General features: G+C 51.1%; 1 protein-coding gene across 1 annotated transcript in view; it reads left to right on the forward strand.

Annotated features, from left to right (window-relative positions):
- Positions 1-1,945: 1,945 nt before the first annotated feature.
- Positions 1,946-22,410, forward strand: part of Dscaml1 (DS cell adhesion molecule like 1) — a 325,942-nt gene continuing 305,477 nt past the window's right edge. Inside the window, exons 1-3 of the mRNA XM_057767042.1 lie at positions 1,946-2,119; positions 18,641-18,958; positions 21,894-22,040. Of these exons, the coding sequence (XP_057623025.1) occupies positions 2,074-2,119; positions 18,641-18,958; positions 21,894-22,040 (511 nt within the window). The 5' untranslated portion in view covers positions 1,946-2,073. The remainder of the gene's footprint in view (positions 2,120-18,640; positions 18,959-21,893; positions 22,041-22,410) is intronic.

Here is a 22,410-nt window from a genome sequence, read left to right on the forward strand (position 1 = left end):
TGTGTTGATAGCATCGCTATTCACAGGAACCCAAAAGGGAGGCCACCCAAGTGTGCATTTGATGGGAGAGTTGAGTAAACAAACGTTATATAGACACACAATAGAATATTACTCAACCGTAAAGAGGGCTGTATAGACACAATAGAATACTACTCAACCGTAAAGAGGAGTGAAATCCTGACACGTGCTGTAACACGGCTAAACCTTGAACACAATATGTTCAGGCAGACATGAAAGGGCGAAAGCTATGCCTTCCACACTTGTGAGCTACCCAGAGTGGTGAGATGTGTAGGGATAGAAAACAGACAATGGTTCCAGAACCTGAGGGAAGGAAGTTAGAGTTTGATAGGTGAGGAATTTCTACTTGGTTTGGTGGAAAAGGTTTGGATATTGGAAGTTGCAGTGGTTGGACAATATTGGGGATATTAGTAGTGAGGTTTTTTTTTTTTTTTTTTTTTTTTTTTGTTAAAATGAGGGCTGGGGAGACAGCTCAGTCCATAAAAGGCCTGCTGTGTGAACATGGAGCCCAGAGCTTGGATCTCTAGGTTTAGTGAGAGACCCTGTCTCATAAAATAAGGTGAATAGAGATTGAGGGGGCAAAAAAAATTACCTGACATTAACCAGTGGTACACACACACATTCATACATGGACACATACACATGCTCCTGCATGCACAATCACATACATACACCACACACACAAATTTAAAAACGGTTAAAACAGCAATCTCACATTTTATATATCTTACTATGTTTAAAAAAATAAACGCACAGTTTTCAAGATTTAGTTTAAAATGTTAGGCATATTTTGGCAAAACCTGGGAATGAGAAAACCTGGTTCTTCGCCTGAACTTGGGTGAGACATCTGGGGAATAACGCCTCTCTCTGTTAAAACAACACCGCAAGCTCCCCCCGCCCCCCCCCACCCTTACCATGCCTCTCAGAAAGCCAGGTCAAATGCACACACAGTCGGAGCCAAGTGGGTCAAGGTGGAAAGAGGATCTCCAAGGCCACCTACCTGACCGATTGCATGGAGAATTCCAGTGCTGCCACTTAGTTTATCCGCGGGATTACTTGGACCTCTACCCTGGACCCTGTGCGGCCTCTTATTTGAGAATTAAGACAAAAGGAGACTTTCGTCACATCAGCCTTCCACACCAGTCAGCCCTGCCACAGCTCTGTCCGAGAGCTCAGCAGGTGTTCGGCTTCCATTTGGTAACTGCTGGGGTTCTCTCCTCACTTATGACCTATTGACCAGTTTCTGGAAATGAGAAGGCTGTGGTGATGGGGACTAGGGAGGGAATAAAGAACGCACAGAACAGGCATTTCTGTGCATCGTCCACGACTCTTTAAAAGCTCACAATGTATCATGTGCTTTCGCAAATTTGGATAGTGTCAGGATGGGGTGACCTGAGCTGGCTTCTCCATTACAGAAGTGAATAAAGGTTTGGGGCAGCATGTAGGTTCGAGCTTTGGGGTGGGGGGTATGGAGAGTACCAGATGTCTTCAAAGATCTTAGCCCAGATGTTGGCCAGAGTATCCACATTCTCTCTTATTCGTGCAGAGAAACCGAGTCCAAAAGAAATACCAAGCAAGGGCTTTGGATGACCCAGCCGGGAGAAACCCAGCGTCCTTGCCCCGTGCATGGCGGATTCTTGGCACATGTATGACATATGCCTCTCTGAGAGCATAGGCTCGAAGCCCATGGGTGGCAAGGACCCCTCTCCTCTCTCGGTCAGAGAAGCAAGATCGAGATGGTCTGGTCTGGGTCTCCACCTCTGTCCCTGAGCTTGTGGGGCTAAGGGACCTCCGGGTTGGGGCTAGAGTGGCGTTCCACTACCCGGGGTGTCGCGGGAGGGGGGGGGGCGGAGAGAGCGGCCGCCTAGCCCAGCCCCGCGGATGACAGGAGCCCGGGAGCCGAGGAGGGAGGAGCCGCCGCCGTGCGCTGGGTTGAGGAGCAGAGAGAGCGGGGCGCCGAGTGCGGGCGGCTGGGAGCGCGCTGAGCGGGGGAGAGGCGCTGCCGCACGGCCGGCCACAGGACCACCTCCCCGGAGAATAGGGCCTCTTTATGGCATGTGGCTGGTAACTTTCCTCCTGCTCCTGGACTCTTTACACAAAGGTGAGACCCGCTTTGCCGGTGACTGGGCGGTGGAGGCGGCGGGGCCGGGATGCGCGCGGCTGGAGGCAAGGTGCGGTGCCTGGTGGGCTCCAGGTGCCTGGGTGCAGGACTCACTCGGGTGTATGGCATTGGGTGGGCGCGAGGGGTGGGGCGGCTCAGCGAGAATGGTAGGGTGAGAGTCAGCCTGGGACCCTTTGCCAGCTCCCCTGCGCCTGCCGTTTAGGGGCGCGCCCGTGGGGGGCGGTGGCCAAGGAACCCCTGGTTTCCCCATCCTAGTCCGGCCGCAGTTCTGCCCTGACCCCCTCCCCCAGCCCCTTGCCCGCTCCCGCGGCTTGCTGGAACTGGGACCCCGGGGTGCCCTGCGAGCCAGGTGGTCCTCGGACCAAGACTTCATCCGCGAGCCCTCGGTAATTGGGTCCTCGGACCTAGGAAAGCTCACTCCTACTGTAGCTTCGTGCACCCCTCGACCGCCCTCGACCCCCGCCCTGGCGCAAATGCCGGCGCACCGCATGGCGCCTATCTGCGCCTGGCTGGGTGCAGGGCTGGGAGAGCTGGGGGTCCCGAGAGGCGGGGGTTCCATCGGACAGCAAGTTTGTTCTTCAGACCCATGGGTCGTCCAAACCTATACCCTACCCCTGTGCCCCAGGCGCTAGCCTCGGCTTCTATTAGTCTCCCTGGGCACCTTAAGCAGCCTGCCCCAAGGTGCGATACTCTCCGTTCGGTTCCGGCGCTTGGGCTGCTGGATCTGGGGACAAGTGTTCAGGCTGGGGGGCGTGTCCCTTTCCCGAGAGAGAAAAGGTTACTAGGGGTGGGTCCAGGTGTCCGGCACGTCCAGACCAGCTCCTGGGGTGCAGCATACCTGATCTAAGAGGTAGCCTGGACTGAGGGGTCAGAGGCAAGCATTCCCGATCGTAACCAACCTGGGCACTCAATTGGGACTTGACCAGCCCGGGCAGTTGAGCTTCTAAACTGTGGCAGAGGACGTGCCCCCCGGGCGCGCAGATGGCGGGAGGGAGAGGAGGCGGCCGAACTCCGCGCCCTTGCGCTGTAGAGCACAGACGCTCCTCGGCTCTACCTGCTCAACCCTCTAACTTTTCTCCTTCGCGCCCGGAGGGCAGCTTCTCATTCTGCCTCCTTTGCCTGGGTTGACCTGGCCCAGCAATAATTCTTGTCCCCTAGGCGATGGAGAAGAGCATTCGAGAGCCCGGGGGAGGGGTCCAGTCCTCTGCGGAAGCCGAGTTTGCAATCTGCCAGAGCCCAAAGTAATACCCAGTAGGTTGGGGGAGGTGGTTAACCCTTATTTGTGGATATGGCCGGGTCAGAACCAATCTGATGGCCTAGTCTGCTGGGATTTTGCCCAGAAGATCCGAGTGCTGGGAAGTGGGTGGTCTTAGAAGGTGAGCAAAGAAATGGACTTTCTCAGGCCCAGTGAGGGCCACTGGGTAGGTAACACAGTAAGGCTGGTCTAGGTGGCTTAACTCCTTGCCCCCTGAACTGACCCTTCATCCGACCTTAGGCAATAAGCTTGCCTCCGGCCCCCACTACACACCCCAGTTTTCTTTGCTGGGGCTCTTCCTGCTTCCCTCCACCCCGGCAGGCTGGTTTGGCTCACAGCTTTAATTACGTTAATATTAAATATACATAAGGTGAGGAGCGGCTTTCTCTCTCCATAGCTCTCACTCCAACCCCCATTCCTTTTCCATTTTGTCAGGAAAGAAACACAGACCAGAGCTGCGGCCACGCTCAGCTGCTTTGTCCCCAACCTTGCCCCGGGAATAGTCCATTTCTCAGCAAAGGAGACCCCTTCACAAATACCTGCAGGACACCACCCTCCCCCATCCAGGAGCTCTACATGAATAAATGAAGCCCAAGTTATTTGATAGGGAAGGAGCAGATGGGGGTGGGAGTGGAGAAAGGCCCAGAAGGCCACAGGGCAACAGCTGGGAGGGGCAGAACCCTCTACTACTCCAGCCAGAAGTTGCCACTAGTAGGTCTTATGGGTAGATCGGAGTTAGCAGGTATGGCGGCCCTGGGTGGCCTTTGGGTCTGCGGATCCCTGTCTCCCTTGCCATTCAGAGTGCCAGCATATGTGTTGGGCGCCAGGCAGCCTTGCCAGACAGGCCTATCTTTTCCTTGGTGCCTTAATTGGGTCTTAGGTGCCAGGCTGATCCCCAGGGGCCTGTTCTGCTTGGGGTGGCATGGTAGGTGGGTGGTGGAGGCGGCTCGGGGAAGATGTAATGTGGGGAAAGCAAGCAAGATGGGGCGTGGTTTATTTCTCTCCCGTTGCCAGTCACCCCCGCGGCACCAAGGAAAATGTAAATGCGAATGTTCCAGCCTGTTACAGAAAACAATATCCTCTTGCAATAATTTGTACGTCCATCTGTGAGGAGCGGGAGGCGGCAGGCAGAGGGAAGAAAACGGGGAGATGGAGCGTCCTCTGGATGGAATTAAGCAGTTATTGAATGTTTTAAGCTTCTGTTATTTCCATTCCTCTCAAAATACCCTTTTTTTTTCTTATTTTATGAAGCCTGAGCTCAGCCCGTTTCCCCAGAACTAAACGGGGAAGGTGTTTTAATAATCGGTTATCGAGTCTCCAATAACTGCCTTATTATTGCCAAAACAAATCCAGGTCTGGGCAGCCAGATGAACCCCAGCGAGGTTCTCTCTGTTGTTACATCCAGCGTGCCAGCCTCTGTGTTGCCCGAATTTGCATTTTTACTGTGTAAAAGAACAAGCTTCCTCGGCACTAAAATTCCTGTTTTCTAAAAGCCAAAATAATGGGTTGGCATTGATTTTTTTTCATTTCCCACCCCAACCTCTCGGATGGAGACTCAGGGTTCCTCTCTCTGGAGAAGACCAAATTAAAAGCCTTTGTCAGGCCATTAAGAAAATCTCTAGCATTCTGTTCAGCATCTAATTAAAGGGGGGGGGGGGTTACTGGGGGGCATATTTTTAAAATCTCAAAGTGGCAAGTACAACTTAAAGGAGGTAGGCGAAGGACCAGTGAGTGGCTGGGAAGGGCTGGGTGGCCAGAGGGACCCTGGCTGCTGGAATAACATGAAGGAGAAGGCAATCGCAGCCATGCCAGGCAAACCTTCCTGATGCCTCGTTTTCCTGGGCATCAAAGCCAGTTGCCTTAACATATTTCTGCCGCAGAATGAGGAGCTCAATTAGAAAGAAAAGCTAGGAAGCAGTCGACCCAAAGACAGCGTCGAAGTTGAGCAGGTGCTGGGCACTGGCCAGAGCAGCTATTTTTCTTACAAAGAGGGAAGAGGTGGGCACATAAAACAGTCAGGGTTGGTCTGGCGGTGGTTTGCTCAAGAAGAGGGAAGGTTAGGAATCCCAAATACAGAGTGAAGGGCTGCTTAGAGCACATTACAGTCATGGGGCTTTTGGTAAGGTATGGACCACAAGAGCCCTTACCTCCTCAGCATCTTCAGGGAGTCCATCCTTGTGATGTGTTTGGTTCCCTGCCTTGGCTGGTAAAATATGACTTTATTTGTTCAGAGAGCTCTATCAGGGTGTTCAGGCCTGAGGCTGAAGGGTCTCTCCTCCCCTTGTGTTCTTGGAGAAAATGTTTCTTGGGGGGGGGGGATTAAAGTAGTTAAAAGGGAGGATCTCTGAGTTTTCCGAAGTGCTCCTAGCCCTTAACCTAGTACATTGATTGGAACCCCGATATCAGAGTAGGGTGAGCTGTAGGCAGCCAAGATGGCAGGAGGCCAGGAACCCAAGAGCAGGCTCCAGATTTGCATATCATTTGCATGTAGATTTGCATGCTCACCTAGCCAGGCCACAAGCCTAGTTCTGTGAGGAGCATCCTAATCCCAGCTTCACTAGGAGCTAAGCAGTAGTTTCCTCCTTGTACAGAATAGGAATGGGAGACCAATGGACTGGTAGCTTCCATACGGTTTCCAGGTTTTAGGCCTACATGCACTTAGTGCTGGCAGAGCAAGCCTTGCAGCGCTCACCCTCTGTACCCAAGATAAGTAGTGGCCCTGTGTCACTAGCATAGGATGGGTAACAACGGACAGAGATAGCCTGAGGCAGAGGAAATATGGGGTGTGGGTCATTCCTCTGATGCTTCAGGGTTCCAGTTATTGGAGCGTAGGGGCAACATTAGCCTTCTTGAAAGGAGGGAGTTGGGTGCTTCGGGTTGTGGTTAGGAGTGAAGAACATTCGGTGGATGGGATGGGGGTATTAGTTAAGGAACAATGCTCTCTCATCCTCTGGTCAGTCGATACCCAGCTTTGGGAAAGGTGGTGGCCTCTGGGGGATGAAGCCAGAGCCTGCTGCTTCTTCTATCATGATGAAGGCAGTTTAAGCATGCAGATGGTTCCACTGGGGGCACTGAGAAGGCAGGTGGACTGTGTAAAGTTTGAAGTAATGTTCGAAGGGCAGGTGCTTAGGAGAGCTGCGTGATTACTCGTGGGCAGCCAGCTGGGACATCTGTGATGAGAGCACGGCCGAGGGATGGCCTTGTCTGTTTTTCTGGGACTCTAGGCAAAACTCACCCTGGCAAGTGCATCTCTGAGGCCTTCTGGAATGTGCTGCGTACTTGCTGGTCCGGAAGGATCCTGGCCGACCAGAGCCCAGAGAGTGCATGCTCCATCTGGTGCTGTGTGGAGCTCTGAGGGGTTAAATGGGGTTATTGGGGGATGGGTAGAATTAGGACTGAGCTTTGCCCTTCCCTATCCAGTTCCTTCAACTAGTGCTTTTGTCTGTTTTGTATATTGGTGTGTGTGCACGTGCGTACACGCACGTGTCGGGGAAGACTGGCCTGGCTTCTATGGTGGAAATCTGGATCCAAATCAAGCCCTTTGTGCACATCCTAGCTCTGCATTTACCAGGCATAGGACTTGGGGAGAGGGAGAGGATCTCTGAGCATCCTTTCCTCTATCTGTGCAGTGAGACTAAGGAAGAAAAAGCACTACTGTAGCCAGAACTGAGCTGGTGCTCAATAAACATTAGGCCCCTTCTGCTTCCTACACTGCCCCCGCCTTCATCCTCCTGTTTGACCCCCAAATATATTTGGAAATCTCGTCTCTCCTGAACAGTTGTATTATCCAGTCACATTTCCAGCAAGGTGAACTGTCTTAGTCCTTGTGAGACTAAGAAAAACCAAGTGATGGCCAGGACAAGGGACACGCATTCCTTCCCAACTATCACCTCGCAGGATAACCTTCAGTTTTCTGCTTTAGCAAGAGAGCTGCAGCCAAGTGGACACCTAGGTGTCCCTGGGGAGTCCAGCTCCACCCTTTGCTCCCTTCATCATGGCTAGTGACAGCAGTGGAGATGGAGAGGGCTGGGGTTGAGTCTAGACTCTGAAGTCCAGCCTTTGAGGGAAGCCAGGGCTGGTTTCCTACCTGCAGTGAAGGCTGAGACTGCACAATGCATCTTTACCATGTACTCTTGGTGGAGCAAAAGTAAGGAGCATGGGTTTCACTCAGTTGGGAGTGTGTACAAGTGCTCCTCATAGGGTGAGCCGTCCAAATGTCTCTGGACGTGTCTCTGGATATTACCTTGCTGGGGTAAGCCTCTCTGTTGTCTAGGTAGTCAATCCAATGTTGAGAGAATACCCATGACCTTTGCTGTCCCTGATCATCCCTCTCTCTACGATCCAAGCTGCTATATAGAAAGAACATGCGACCCAGAGATCAAGGGCTGCTCATGACAGGTTGTAGCCTTTGGGATCTGTAAATGGGGGGAGGGGTTAGTGTGGGCACATCCACCGCGTGCCCTGTTAGACAGATGTTCGTCCAGTGCTGCTATGGCCTGAACAGCATTAGCCTTAGGTATCACCCGTGCCACTCCAGCTGCTACTCGCCACGTCTGCTCGGCGCCCCTTGCACCCTCCCCTGCCCTTGCTCTACACGAAGCTTGCTCTGACGGTTTCCAAGGTCACCATCTTCATTAAGAACAGTTATTCAAATGCCAGCTGCATATTCATTAAGCTGATTTTCCTAAAGAGATGTGTGCATGCGCATACACACACTCACACACATGCGTGGTTGGAGAGTGGTTGGAGAGAGCATTCTCTGTGGACCTGAAAAACAAGGCTTGGTCTCTCTATCATAGGCAAGTTGAGATGCTTTTATTCTATAATCTGTAAAATGGGTAGAATGGCCAGTATCTCAGGTATTATTGCATGCATGCAAGAATAAGGGGCATAAAATCAAATACCGTGTGACCGTGCTTTGTATACACACACACACACATACACACACACACTTGAAAAAGCACAGCAAAGCAGTTTTCACCCTATAAATATTATGCTAAAATTTAAGGTATAATCTCTATTGTTTCATCATAGGTAATGAGGAAGACCTCACAACAAGACAGATGTTTGTGCCTGTCTTCCTCCACTCCCCCACAACTCCCCCACCTATGCAGAACTTCCCTAGTTTTGTTTTCTGTCATTGTGGAGACAGCTATTGAGTACTGCCAGTCCTGCAGCAGCCATCTTCCTGCAGTCTCCCTGCCTGCCCCCATGCATATTCCTGTGGTCCCCCCACCCCCATGCATCTTCCTACATTCCCCTCCATGCATCTTCCTGCAGTCCCCGCCCCCATGTATGTGTGGTGGAAAGAAGCCCACTTCAGCTCCCCTGCCCTCCTCCTAGGCTCTTAGATTTGCTTTTATTCCCTAACTAAAGCCCCCAGGGATGACTTCCCCTCTAGAGAATCCAGTCTTTTGTGGGAGTCCCGCTGTGGTGTTCTCATTGAAGTACAAGGGTCATGGATACCCTGGTTCTCCTGTGGCCTGCCTGGAGTCAAGGAGGGTAGGGGAAGTTGGAATCCAGCTTTGGAACTAGGAGAAGAATCTTACTAGTGATGACGAGTGACCTCCCAGAGTTGGAAGGTGCCTTGAAGGACGCAGAATGGGCCTTCCAGCCAGACATGGTCCCTCTGCAGCTATTCTACCTGGTTCCCTTCTTCTTCCATTCTTCTACCTCGTCCAGTAGCAGGGACCGTATTCATTAAGGCTGATGTTTCCTGTGACTCTGTGTATTTTAGAGTCCAGTCTTAGACCCAGCCCAGCCCTGTCGTGATGTTGTATGTTTTAATCTCATCTTGGCTCCATCTTTGCAACACAGATCAAGACAAACCCCTCTTCCACTTGTCACCCATCAGTCACTAATAAGTGGACATTTTCCCATCTGGGGTCGCTCCTATAGCTGCAGAACCTCCCCAGTCCCTTTGATGCTTCATCAGGTGACAGCATCTGTTTCATGAAGCTCCAGCATACCTGGGTTGCCTGAGGAGGACAAAACAGAAGGGACCTCAGAGCCAGCACTGACTCCAGTCTAGGTTTTGGCTAGCTGTGTCCTTGGGGTGAGTGACTCCTCTTCTCTGGGCTTTGTGAATGGAAGAGATTGGAGACAATAATCTCTTAAATCCCTCAAGTGTTAACCATCTAAGTCTGGGATTCTCTAGGGACAACTGTGCTGTCTGGACTGACTCCCTAGAAAGAACTTTCTAGCCAGAAGGGGCCTTCCTCTGACAGGCCTTGTCTAGAAAGGGCTGGAAGATTAAAGATTCTGCCACACTGACAGCTGTTACCCATAACCCCTCTTGGAGCCGAGGGGACAGGGGCCTTGGAGGCTGAAGGCTAGCTGCCCCCACAATGGATCTCAAAGCTCTCTGCTTGCTGGTTAGGGGAACTATGTTTGTGTCAAGAATACTAAAAAACAAAACAAACAAAAAACCCCAAACCAAACCCACTGCTGTTTCTGATGGGAGTGAAGAAGACCCTGACCAGCCATTCTCAATGAGCTTTGAAAGAGTGATTATCTCAGTGACTAGAGTAAGGAGCTGCTGGCACTGGAGGAAGAGAGAAATAAAACAGTCAGTACCTGAGACGGCCCAAGTAATGCAGAACTGTCCTGTTGCAGACTGCTGCCCTGTATCAGACACCCCTCTGTAACGTGTACACCCTTGGAGACAGTCCGGGTGTAATCTATTGTCTGTAGTATGGCTGCGGCACTCAAGGTGGGTGTCAGTTTGAAACACAGCTATGTATGAGAGAGAGGGCAATGTCAGGAAAAAACCAATCTGCTTATCCATAAAGTGTGATCTTTTTAACAGTGGGATTTTGAGCAATGGTGGCATTAAAGGCTTGGCGTAAGAACTCAGTGAGTAATGTTGCAAGAAGAGGGTTTTTCATCCGTGGTTGCCTGGCACCAGCGAGAGGCTGAAAAGCATCAGTGGCAGAGGCAGTGTGAGGAGTGTGGTGACCCAGGTGTCCTAGATAATTTTCTTATTTTGTTTTTGTCAACTTGACATAAGATAGTTATTTGGGAAGAAGGAACCTCAATTGAGAAAGTGACTCCATCAGATTGGCCTGTAAGGTATTTTTAAAATTTAATGATTGATGTGGGAGGATCCAGGTCACCGTGGGCAGTGCCATTCTGGGAAGGACACACTGGATTGATTATTTAAAAAAAAAAAAAAAAAAGAAGAAAGAAAGAAAACACCAAGCTGAGCAAGCCATGGGGAGCAAGTCAGTAAGCCAGTAAGCAGCATTGCTCTGTGCTCTCTGCTTTGGTTCTGGGTGCCCTGATGTCTGTCCGTGATGGAGTGTAACCTTTAAGTTATACAAATCCTTTCCTCCCCAAGTTACTTTAGGTCATAGTGTTTTAACACAGTAATAGAAAGCAGATTAGACAACAGGTGTGCCCAGATACGAGGCAAACCAAGGGTAAGGCAGGAGACTCGGTCCCTGTGGTTTCATCTCGCCCAAGGACAACACAAAGTCATGTTACCTGGGAAGCACTGTGGTGCCGTCTGGGAGACTCACCCACTCCTCCCCAGAGCCTAGCCTCACACTGTCTCCAAGTGCAAATGAACCACAAAAGGGTTTTCTGGTGTCTAGCTGGTCCTCTGGGGTTTGGCACATACTGGTGACTGAACAGAGGCCCTCTGATTGCTCCCCATCTGGGCCCAGTTTCCCCAGCTGGGGCATGAGAACCGTCAGAGTAATGCTCCACAATCTGTCTCACCAGCAAACCCTTGTGTGTATATGCATAGATGTTGTCAACCTTGCCTGGGCAGCCCTCCTACCTGAGGGACTCTGTGGGAGATGGCTGGGGGTGGGGTCATCAGGGGAGGTGGACAGCGGCAGGACTGCTATTGTGTTGCTCATTCATTGACCATGTAACTCTTCCTGGATTAACTCCATTGTCAAGTTCAGTTAATACATACGGTGGGAAGGCTTGGCAGCAAGCCCACAAGAGCTATGTTGTGGGCTTTGGAAACATGAAATCTAGCATGGTACCATCTACTCTTCCCACCAATTGCTACTGAGCATGGACAGAGGACAGGCACAGGATGGCTGTTGTCTGAGGAGCTGTAGTGTTAACAAACTCCCAGGTGATGCTTCTATGTGTTCCTGTCTGTCCACCACTGTTTTATCGCCATCCTCCTGGATGCTCAGTAAATATTTATTGTATAAGGACTTGTTTGCTCCATAAGTACTTCCTGCTTGTCTCCTATGACAATCAGACTCACAACAACAGCTCCAAACACTTGAGCGGTGCCAGACACTTGCATTCTCCAAAAGCTGTCGCTGAGGTAGATACCGTCACCTCAGTTTTATAGAAACTAAGGCACAGAGAGGCGAGGTTGTCTTGTCCGGGTTTGTACACATTGCTTGTAACTAATAAAGCAGGGATTTGAACCCAGGGAGTGGGCATTGGAACTAAGGCTGTTACTTACTGTATAAAAACCCGCTCTTGTGCCCAGGGAATGGAGTGATCATTGGGAAGGTCACTGTCCTCAGGAACTCACAGTTCTGCATCGTAGAGGGGTCCTGCTGTCCCCCTGGTCCTTCCTCTCTTCTGGTCCTTGTTCCCCTGAAGACCTGCCACACTCTCTACTCACACACTGGGCCTGGGCAAGTGTTCTTTAGAGCTCTGAGTGGGTGTTTCAGGTGCCCACTGCTGGCAGACACGCCTCCATGCAAAACCCAGTGAATGAGAGGAGTAAACATTGCAAAGGAAGAGAACTAAATGACTCACTGTCCCCGTGGAGGCAGGGAGGTGTTAATATTTCAGTCCCCTCTGGTTGTCACTTCTGATGACTGGCGATGATGACATGGGGTAATTCAGTGTGCACCCCTGAGGAATGCTGGGAGGGCCTTAAACTGCAGCCAGACACCTCCCCACCTCACTCCAGGCAGGTCGATGGGAGACCACTGGTGTTGCTACAGGCGACACCCGTGTCAGGTTTCCTTTGCCAAGCTAATCCTCCCCCCCCCCCCCCGCCCCCGTGATGCCCAGACAAGCCAAGGGTGAGCTAGTTGGTAGGTAGGATGTATGTGCAGGTTCTAGCTGTGACCCTGGGGGCAGCCAGATGCCTGGGGACGATTTCTGGTTTAAAAATATTGCTGTGCTATTTCTACACTTCTAATCTCCTAGCGATTTGGAGTCTGTTTTATGAAACACAGCGTCCGGGTGGTGCTGCTCAATGTTACACGGGTAGAGAAGATTAAATGGGTTTAAGTCTGGACGTCTGTCACATGACAGCCAGGCCCATAACTTCCATTTTCTATTAAAAAGCCATTTCCCCCTTTGACCAGAAGCAGCTTTGCTGTTGATCTGAATGTCTCTCTCTTTATTTATGAAGGATTCCCCCCCCCCACCTTTCCTGGCTCTCTGTAAATTTGCTCGGTTTTGTCTGCAGAGAGAAGAAAGCGCTGGAGGGGATGACAGAGATTTAAGGAGAAAGCTGTGGTCTGCTGTCATGGGATCTCCTTTCTAACTGGGGTTAGTTTGAAGAGAAAGGTGAAGGAGAAACGTCATTAGGTACTGGACTAGGAACTCTGTACTGTGATGGGAAAAACGCAGCTGGGCAGCCGAGTGCCCTTACCTCTCAGCTGGATCCTGGGTCCATCTCTTCCTCCCACTTCTGTACCCCCTCTCTACCTCTCTTCCTCTTTATCTTCCTCCTTTTTCCTCTTCTTTTTTTCTTTCTTTCTCTTCTTTCTTTCTTTCTTTTCTTTCTTTCCTTCTCTTTCCTCCTCCCTTTCCTTTCCTTCCTACTCTCTCCTTGTTTCTTTTTCTGTTTATTTTCCTTTCTCCCTTCCTCCCTTCTTTTCTTTCTCCTCCCTCCCTTTTATTCCTTCTTCCTGCCTTCTCCCCGACCCTTCCATTCCTTATTCCTGACCCACCCACCCACATACCCACCATATATCTCTACCCCCCCCCCCCATTTCTTTCTCTCTTTGTTGAGACAGTCACTCCTGTTGTCCAGCCTGGTCTTTAGCTCCTGGGCTCAAGCTCTCTTCCTACCTCAGCCTCCTGAGAAGTTGAGAATCCTTGGGCACATTATTTATGGCTTGCTGCTACCTTTTCTTCCTCCCTGTATGATCTTGCAGAAGTTACCGACCCCCCCCCCCCAACCTCCTCTTCTTCACTCACAGGACCCTCACTTTTCATGTCTATGCACATATAAATAAGGTCACAGAAGCACCCAAACCCCGCGCCCATTGCACAGTCCAGCCTCCACTCAGGAAATGTTGGTTCCCTTTCTGGAACCTGGTGCCATCAGCCATGCCAATGAGTCCCCAGAGAGATATCCAGCCCTAAAAGAAGTGTCTTGGATCTACTTGAATGAGGGAAGTCGCCAATGTGAGGAGTCACCTGGGTGTCCTGCTCGGTGCCTTTCCCAGGTCATAGGCATCGCCTGCACCCCACACTTTCCACCACGGCAGGAGGCAGGCCATTGCAGCTGCTCCCTCTTCTCTCCAGCCTGGAGGCTCCACAGTTTCCCCAGGCACACACAACTCACTGCCAGGCTTTACTGCTGCCATGTTGAGCTTCTCAGGGATGCCTCCAGGGCCAGCCTCTCCGTCCCAGGCACCTTCCAGCTCAGCGAAGGCTGACCTGTGGCGTAACTGGCCTGCGGCATTCCAGCTCTAACCTGAGAGCTGTACTTGGCATAGCTCCTTCCCAAACTCAGCTCTGTGCCAAGGCTTAGCCCCTTTCTGGCTCTCCCTTTAGGAGATCTGAAAGGCGGCACACTACTCCATTGCTTTTGATGCCTCCGCCTTCCCTGGAAGACTCTGGAGCACTCAGCTGGTGCATTGTGTGTTTCCTGGAGCGATGAAAGCCTTGAGTCAAGGAGGAGCTGGGAAGGGGCCGGGAAGGATAAGGAGTCAGCTAAGAGGAAACGGAGGGCTTTGGATTCTGAAATACTGCAGGCAGAGCTGTGCCCTGATTGTTTTAGGTAGCCTGGAACCTCCTACCCGTAGATCTTCGCTAGGGGAGTTGAGGCTTTCACCCTCTTTTACACTCAGCAACCCCATGGGGTAGGTAAGACATGCAACTTCTCCTGCTCCACCTTACCCTGCTTTTTTTGGATATGAGCACAATGAGGCCCAGAAAGGCTAAGCCACTTATATAAGATCACACAGCAGGTGATGTGAGACTCTAGAAGACAGACAGTCTGTCAGACTGCATCCAAGACTCTGTAGAGCTCCGTCTCCTTGCTTCTTTGCGATATCGCTGCTCTGTGGATCTCTGGAGGAGGAGATGAAGTCCTGGACAGGCTACGCTAGACTCCCTGAGCTCAGACTGGGATGCTGAACACCCGCTGCTTCCCTTGTGAATCATTGCGTCTACATTTATTCACCGAATGATTTGCCCTGCTTTTCATTCTCCCTGTGGCAAGAAATCCAGATATCCGTCTGGCAGTGCCTCGGTTTCCCTCCTATGGATCTGTTGTTCACTCCCTCCCCTTGGCAGATAGGGTGAGGCTAAATTAATGTTTATTTAAGAGCTTCCACATTTTGAGATGACAGGTGCCTTGGGAGGGTAAAATATGAACCCAACCTAAGTGCAAAATGCTATTGTTTTACACCTGAGGGTGATGTTTCACGACGGCAATGCACTGTCAGAACCGTAAGCAGAAACGAATGGTGTGTCTAATGCTCCCCAGCTCCCCCACACTCTGAAGACAGCAGCTCGCGTCCTGGAGCGGGAGAAATATGAGGCTACTGGTCTTTTGCTATAAATCTGTTGTTTCATCGGCCCTGACAGGTGGCTGGACAATCCCAGTCAATTCATCAATTAAATCTACCCATTTGTAGCTGCTGGGAACCTCGTGTCCTTGGCTCTGGGAAGAGCCAAGGCCTCCAAGTGCAGGAGGGCTGCTGTCATTGTGGTTGATGCTCCTAGTGGGAGCAGAAAGGCCTGGAAAAGGGCTGTTCTCAGAGGCAAGGGGAGGGGAAGGGATGGCTGGCTGGCTGGTGGAGGAGACAGGAATGTGCATTTGGGTGTGGTTGGGGTAGGGAGACGATAGGCAGGGCTCCCAAGCCTGGAAAGTTGGGTTTCTGTGATTTTGATCTGTCTCCATCTTGATTATTCAACAGCACAAAGAGGTCTATCTTTTCAGTCTTAATTTCTTTATCTGTAAAATGGAAATAATATTAATGATGACAATCATGATAATTCACTTTATGGAGTTAAGACGAAAGACAATAGCTACCTACCACTGATAGAAATACAGTGACTGACCCAAAGTGTGGCCCACAGCTGACAGTGAAGTCAGTGACTGCTGTTCTTATGGTGGATCTCTTGTCATCAACAGGGTTCTGTCCGACTTAAATCTCTTCCTTAGACCTTTACAATAAGTATTTGGGAGAATTTTCCCATGAACGGAGCACTTCTTGGATTCCTTTCTGTCTGGGAACTTTCTCATTTTTCCTGTGTTTATTCTTCAGGCATAAGGGAGAGTCATTGCACATCTTGCATATCCATGCAGCTGACATAGTAGAGGTAGCTAAGTAATTAGGCCTTCTGAAGAAGCACCCAGAAACCCAGGGGGATGTCCCTGATCCCTAAGGCTAAGCTAAGGACTGCTGGACCCAGAGTCTATTAGGAGGGACGTAGGTAGGGAGAGAGAAAGAGGTTGGTGTGGCCTGATTGTGTTTGAGGAAGGCCCTCTTTTTATTGCATTGATCATATCATAGCCACACATTGCCTGTTAAGAAAGCATTTCTGGATCAAATTTCCTGGGTGGCCATCCCAGAGAGCTCACCTACTGGTTATGTGAGTCTTGAGGAAGACAAGGAAGTGCCTCAATCTCCTCCTTTGTAGATTGTTCTGATAATGGTCACTCAGTCGTAGGCCATTGGGAGGACACCACAAGGCCATAGAGGAGACAATGCCAATTAGTTGTTGAATGCATCTTGGTCAGGAGGGCCTCTCAGAAGGTGAGAATGGGCCCCACACATGCATGCTGAAAAGTCTCACTGAACCATGGCTTAGCTCGTAAAACGACCTGATCTTGTGATCATGAGGAATATTCCAGCCACAGAGAACAGGCCTGCTACAAGAGCTTCTGAGAGTCTCCCTGAGCAGACACACTAAACCATGGACTATTACATGGGAGGCAGTGTGAGGAGATTACCAAGCGATGCTGCCTCCCCCCAGAGCTTTTCAGCCGCTGGGGATGCAGGGCCTGGTGGGGACAGCAAATGCATTTGCTGCTAAGAGGATGCCCCTGACACTGCAGCCAGGAGCCCACGGATGTTTTTTTTCCAGCACAGCTGCTAATGGCTTCATCACGGCTTTTTATGAGATGATGTGAATTGCTCTGGCCAATGAGGCTTAATGGCCTTCCTCAACGACCTGCCTGGTCTATTCTCCCTAGAGGCTCTGCTCTGAGTTAAGGCAAGAATATTAATACAGTCCGGATGTAAGCTCTCCCCCTCCCCATAAAGTTGTGGAAATTGAGGTCAAGTTGGGTCCCCCGCAACGTTCTTTAAACAAGCAGCAGCCCGTTGCTTACTCTTTCATCTTGCTGGTGGAGAGGGACCGGCTTCCCACAGGAGATTAGGGGGCCAGGTTCTCCCTTCCTTTGGGTTGGCCTTCTTAAAGGGGAAGGCCCCTAAGTAGGGAAAGAGGGCCCCCCAATTCCCACAATAGGGCAGGAGTAGGTGGTTCTAAAGCCTGATGCTGGAATGGGAAGAACAGATACTGCCCTTCCTGCCAGGTGGCCCTGAGGATGTTACTCTATGGGACAGGGGTTTGGAAGAGCATCAGGGATGGGAGGGGTCTTCCCAGGCTTGTCCACCCTGCTTACTGTCCAGTTGAGAAGGGAAGGTGCCAGTGATGGAAGAGCAGGGACTTCTGCAGGCAGTCAAGACCAAGTCTGAGCCTCCTGCTCCTCATCCGGATAGGTCGCCTGGAAAATGCTCTGATGACCTCTAAGGATCCAAGCCCTCACTGACCCCCACTGCCTTCTTTCTCCCAGGCTAGCACCCCACTTCCTCTACCTAGTCTTCTCAGGCTGTGACAGTGAGACCCTTTCCCTGCCACCTCCAGACTAGGAAGAGCAAGGGACCCTACTTCGCAAGGCCTCCGAATTTTAGCTCTACAACCGCCCTATGCTCTTGGATAATCCCTGAGTATCCTAAACTTGCAGAAGGGGGCAATGTTCTGGCTAGGGTTTTTTTCTTCTTCTTCTTTCCCAACTTGACACAAGTTAGAATCATTTAGGGAGAGTGAACCTCAATTGAGAAAATGCCCCAACAGATTGGCTTATGGACAAACCTGAGGGGCATTTTCTTGACTAACTATTGATGTGGGTGGGCCCAGTGCCTTGTAGGTGGTCCCACCCCTGAGCTGGTAGTCCTGAGTCCCAAGAAGGCAGGTTGGGCAAGCCATGGGGAGCAAGTCAGTAACCAGCATTCTTCCATGGTCTCTGCTTTAGTTCCTGCCTCCAGGTGCCTGCCTTGGCCTCCCCTGATGGTGGACTGTAGCCTGCAAGCCGAACAAACCTCTCCCTCCCCATGTTGCTTTTGGTCAAGTTTTGATCAAAGCCACGAAACTCTAATTAATATAGGTGATGAAAGGCGAGCTGTGGGCTGGAGAAATCCTCAGTGGCTAAAAGTACTTGTTCTTTCCCAAGGTCCCAGGTTCAGTACCTAGCACCCACATAGGAATTTGAGTACCAGGAGATCTGGTGCCCCTCTGGCCTCTGTGAGTACCACACATGCATGTGGTGCACATGTACACACATGCAGGTAAAACACTCATATATGTACAGGGAAAGGAGAGAGGGGAAGGGGCGTGGGGAGAAGAGAGACCATCTCCCCCTTGGGGCTGTGCAAGTGAGTTAAAGAAATGGCTGGGAGCCAGGCTGTGAAGGGTTGGTGCTAAGTAGCTACGGATCTAGGTATCTCAGCGTCTCTCCCGATATGTGCATTGCCACAGTAGGTGGTGACTTTGGACCCTTCTTGCAACAGGGTTTGTGGCAGCCTCTCTCCAGGGACTTGGCTCAGTCCAGAAAATGAGACTTTTGACTTTTGTCATTTCTGTACCAACTAACCGAGAAACATCTATAGGGCAGGAAGTGTCCTTTCTCTTCTTTGCTATTTTCCTGGTAGATAATTGGTGCTCAGTAGTGTTTATTGGCTGACTGACACACGATGGCTGGATGAATCAGTGCCAGCCTGCAAGGCTTCCATGCACGTTTCTCCAGCAGACCCTAACCAAATCTCTCTCTTTCTTTCCTGCAGCCCGCCCTGAGGATGTTGGCACCAGCCTCTACTTTGTAAATGACTCCCTGCAGCAGGTAACCTTCTCCAGCTCTGTGGGTGTGGTGGTGCCCTGTCCGGCCGCGGGCTCCCCCAGCGCGGCTCTTCGATGGTACCTGGCCACGGGGGATGACATCTACGATGTACCGCATATCCGGCACGTGCATGCCAACGGGACTCTGCAGCTCTACCCCTTCTCCCCCTCCGCCTTCAATAGCTTTATACACGACAACGACTATTTCTGCACTGCGGAGAATGCAGCCGGCAAGATCCGGAGCCCTAACATTCGCATCAAAGCAGGTGAGGGACCAGACACCTGCGCCTTGATGGGGGCTCCCTGTGAGGTCTGCACACAGAATGGGGGAAGCAGGCTGGCATTGTGAGGGTATATATGTGGTGTGCGCATGAAAGCTTGAAAGAAACATTTACCTAGGGTCAGCTTGGCCATCTACTGTGGTGCTTGGGCACATTCAAAGTGAGTATCTATCTCTCTACCATGCACAGCACTGCCCGTGAGTTAAATGACAGAGTGCACATCACTGAAGCAGGAAACTTGCTCAAGCTTCATTTTGTCAAACCTCCTGTACTTGCTGATTTTGTGTGTCAACTTGACACAAGCTGGAGTCATCAGAGCGGAAGGCATCTCAGCTGAGGAAATACCTCCATGAGATCTAGCTGTAATGCATTTTCTCAATTAGTGATCAAGTGGGGGAGGGTCCAGCCCATTGCGGGTGGTGCCCTTCCTGGCTTGGTGATCCTGGGTTCTGTAAGGAAGCAGGCTTAACATGCCATGGGAAGCAGGCCAGTAAGCAGCTCCCCTCCATGGCCTCTGCATCAACTCCTGTTGCCAGGAACGTTCCCTGTTTGAGTCCCTGTCCTGTCTTCCTTTCCTCCCCAGTTTATTTTTGGTCATGGTGTTTTGCTTGAACAATAGAAGCCCTAAGACACCTCCTCTCCCTGAACTATATCGAGGAAAGTGCATGCTATCCGATGTAACTGAAGCAGTTTCCCGAAGGTTCAGCTAACACCCAGCACAGGGCTATACCACAGCACCTCAGAGGTCCCCTCTTGCTCTCTCTGGTCTCCGTTCTTCTCAGGACAGCCACTCTCCTGAGCTGGAATAATTTGGATGTCTTTCTTTGTCCGTGCTTTACAAAATGGAGGCCTACATCCTGACTTTTCTGGAATCTTCAGCTCACTATTCTCATCATGGCATTTCTTCTCACTGTTGTGTGTGGCGGAAGGTCACTCGTTATCATTCATGCATGGTATTTCACCATGTAACTAGGCCGCACACTCTTTGTCCATCCCACTGTTGATGAACATTTGAGCGCCAAACAACTCGGAGCACTATCATTTAAGTACAGTTCACAATGGAAAATCTTAGCGGTGAGAGAACCGGATCTCCGAAGAGTCTGTGGAGGCAGAGAGGCAGGGGTGAAACCGAAAGTCTGATCTCAGTAGGGCAGACCTGGAAGTGAGCAAGTGGCTTTGATCGGCTCTTTTGAACCAGGACATCACAACACACTCTACTTCTGATACTGACAGGAAGTGCCTCAGAGAGCAGTAAGGCACCCAGGTGTGGGCATTGGCTTTTTTACAAGGGAATCTGGGTGCAAGAGGCCAGGCAATCATGGCACGCCAGTGTGTCTTCTGTCCTGTAGCTGTGCTGGCCAGGTCCAGGGGGCAGGCCTAGTGACAGGTCCTTCAGGATGAGCTCCTGAACTCTGACCTCTCACCACAGGACTTTTCACAAGAACAAGGCTGCAAGGGTCTAGGCCCAGAGCTATGGGAGAATGAGGGATGGGCTCCGCTCCCCCATGGCCTTGTGTGACATGGGGGTTAACTGTTGGCCATGCTGCCGGGGCAAGGGTTCTCCCCCATGCTTCTGTAGGTATCTCTTCTGCATTGTTTGGCCCTCAATACATCCCCAAGTATTGAGCTGGAAGTCTTGAAGCCTGGATTTAAGTTCAGTTCTAGTCTCCATATCTAAGAGCCCTGGGAAAGACCATCATCAGGTACACTCCTCTCCTCGAGTTAGAATTTGGTCTTCACAGTGAGTTTACACAAGGCTTCTTACTGATGAGAAAGCCAAGTCAAAATAATTCCCACATGCCTGGCCTTTTCTATGCTGCTCCACAGATGAGGAAATTGAGGCTCACAGGTTGACTGACCTGTATCCAACATCCCTATGCTGCTCAGAGGAGGAGTGGGGCTGCATGTCTGACACACATGTCTGATACACCTTGGCTGCCTCTCCAAGACCCCCAGGATTGGTGTGCAACACAACTTGTCTTTGCTGCACTACTCCAGCACCCACGGGGGTCAGCTCCCCCCCCCAGGCTCCTTTGTGAGATTGGATGGAGGCAATGCTGCCAGACCTAAGCGAGGGCTGGACCAGAGCCCAACGGCCAACCTCTCCCCTCTCTCTCTTTTCTTCCCTTCCCTTCCTCCTTTCCTCTTGCCCGGAGATGAAGAAAGATGAAGGCCCGGGGAGGGCCAGGTCCACTGGAAACACAACCAATTAAAGAGGCCCTTGACAATGCCAGAGAGGCTGCAGGTGCACTGCTTGCGGGGAGGATGCCAGGGCTCTGGGTGTCGCCCTGGCAACCATGGCAAGGAGAGCAGAAGGGCATGTTGCCCAGGTGTCTGCTGGGGACAAGGTCAGTAGGTAGTGGGAGCTCTAGACTGTCAAACTCTTCTTGTCGGAAAAGGGAGTGGAAGGAAAAAGCGAGCCCCTGGCTAAGGCCGAGCTGAGAAAGACAGGGGGAGGCAGAGGTCTTCATCCCACTCTTAAGGTAGGGCCAGCTCACCTGCAGAATGTGACACATGAGTGGCTGCAGGCAACGCCATGTGAAAAATGAGTGCAGGGCTGGGAGCAGACAGGAGTAGACTCTAGAGGGACAGATGGCCCTAAAATCAGGACCGAAGTTGAAACAGGATAGAAGCAACAAGAGGTTGGAGGGCAGTAGGAATATGAGGACTGTACCTGGGTCTCAGACAACCCTGGTTTCAATTATTCTTTTCTACTGCCCATTGGATGCCACCAATACCATGAAGAACTCAATTATCTGAACTACATTTCCCAGGATACATTGAAATAGCCCCACATGGTAGTTAGCTCATATAATCTGGATTTTATTTTGGGAAATGATGGTCACTGTTCTGAACTCACTTGCTGTTCCCTTTCACCACCACCAAGACCTTGTGACACCCCTTTTTCAATCTCTCACAGTTTTCAGGGAACCCTACACCGTCCGGGTGGAGGATCAAAGGTCAATGCGTGGCAACGTGGCCGTCTTTAAGTGCCTCATCCCCTCTTCAGTGCAGGAATATGTTAGTGTTGTGTCCTGGGAGAAAGACACAGTCTCCATCACTCCAGGTAAGGAATCATGGGTGGCGGCTGACAGAGCTGCCCCGGGTGGTGGTTAGTGTCTGAATTGGTCAATGAACGGAGCAAGACTGTGACAATGGCTTTAGGGACTGATTTGTTACTGCTCTGTGGAGTTCTGGCAAATGAGCATCTTTGATATCCATCTGATCATCTCTGTGTGGGATGGTATGTGTGTTGAGGCCCGTGCTATCGAAGACGGTTCCACAGACACAGGGGTGGGGCTGCCGGTGATACTGGGGCTCCTCTTGAACTTGCCCTGACTTATGAGAGTCATTGGTAATCTCACCTGTGAAAGGTGGTAGGAGAGACAGGGCACATTTGTGCTCTATGTGTGACTAGGGTAATGAGACTGGATATC

Source organism: Chionomys nivalis, chromosome 4, assembly GCF_950005125.1.
Source record: "Chionomys nivalis chromosome 4, mChiNiv1.1, whole genome shotgun sequence".
Classification (NCBI taxonomy): Eukaryota; Metazoa; Chordata; class Mammalia; order Rodentia; family Cricetidae; genus Chionomys; species Chionomys nivalis.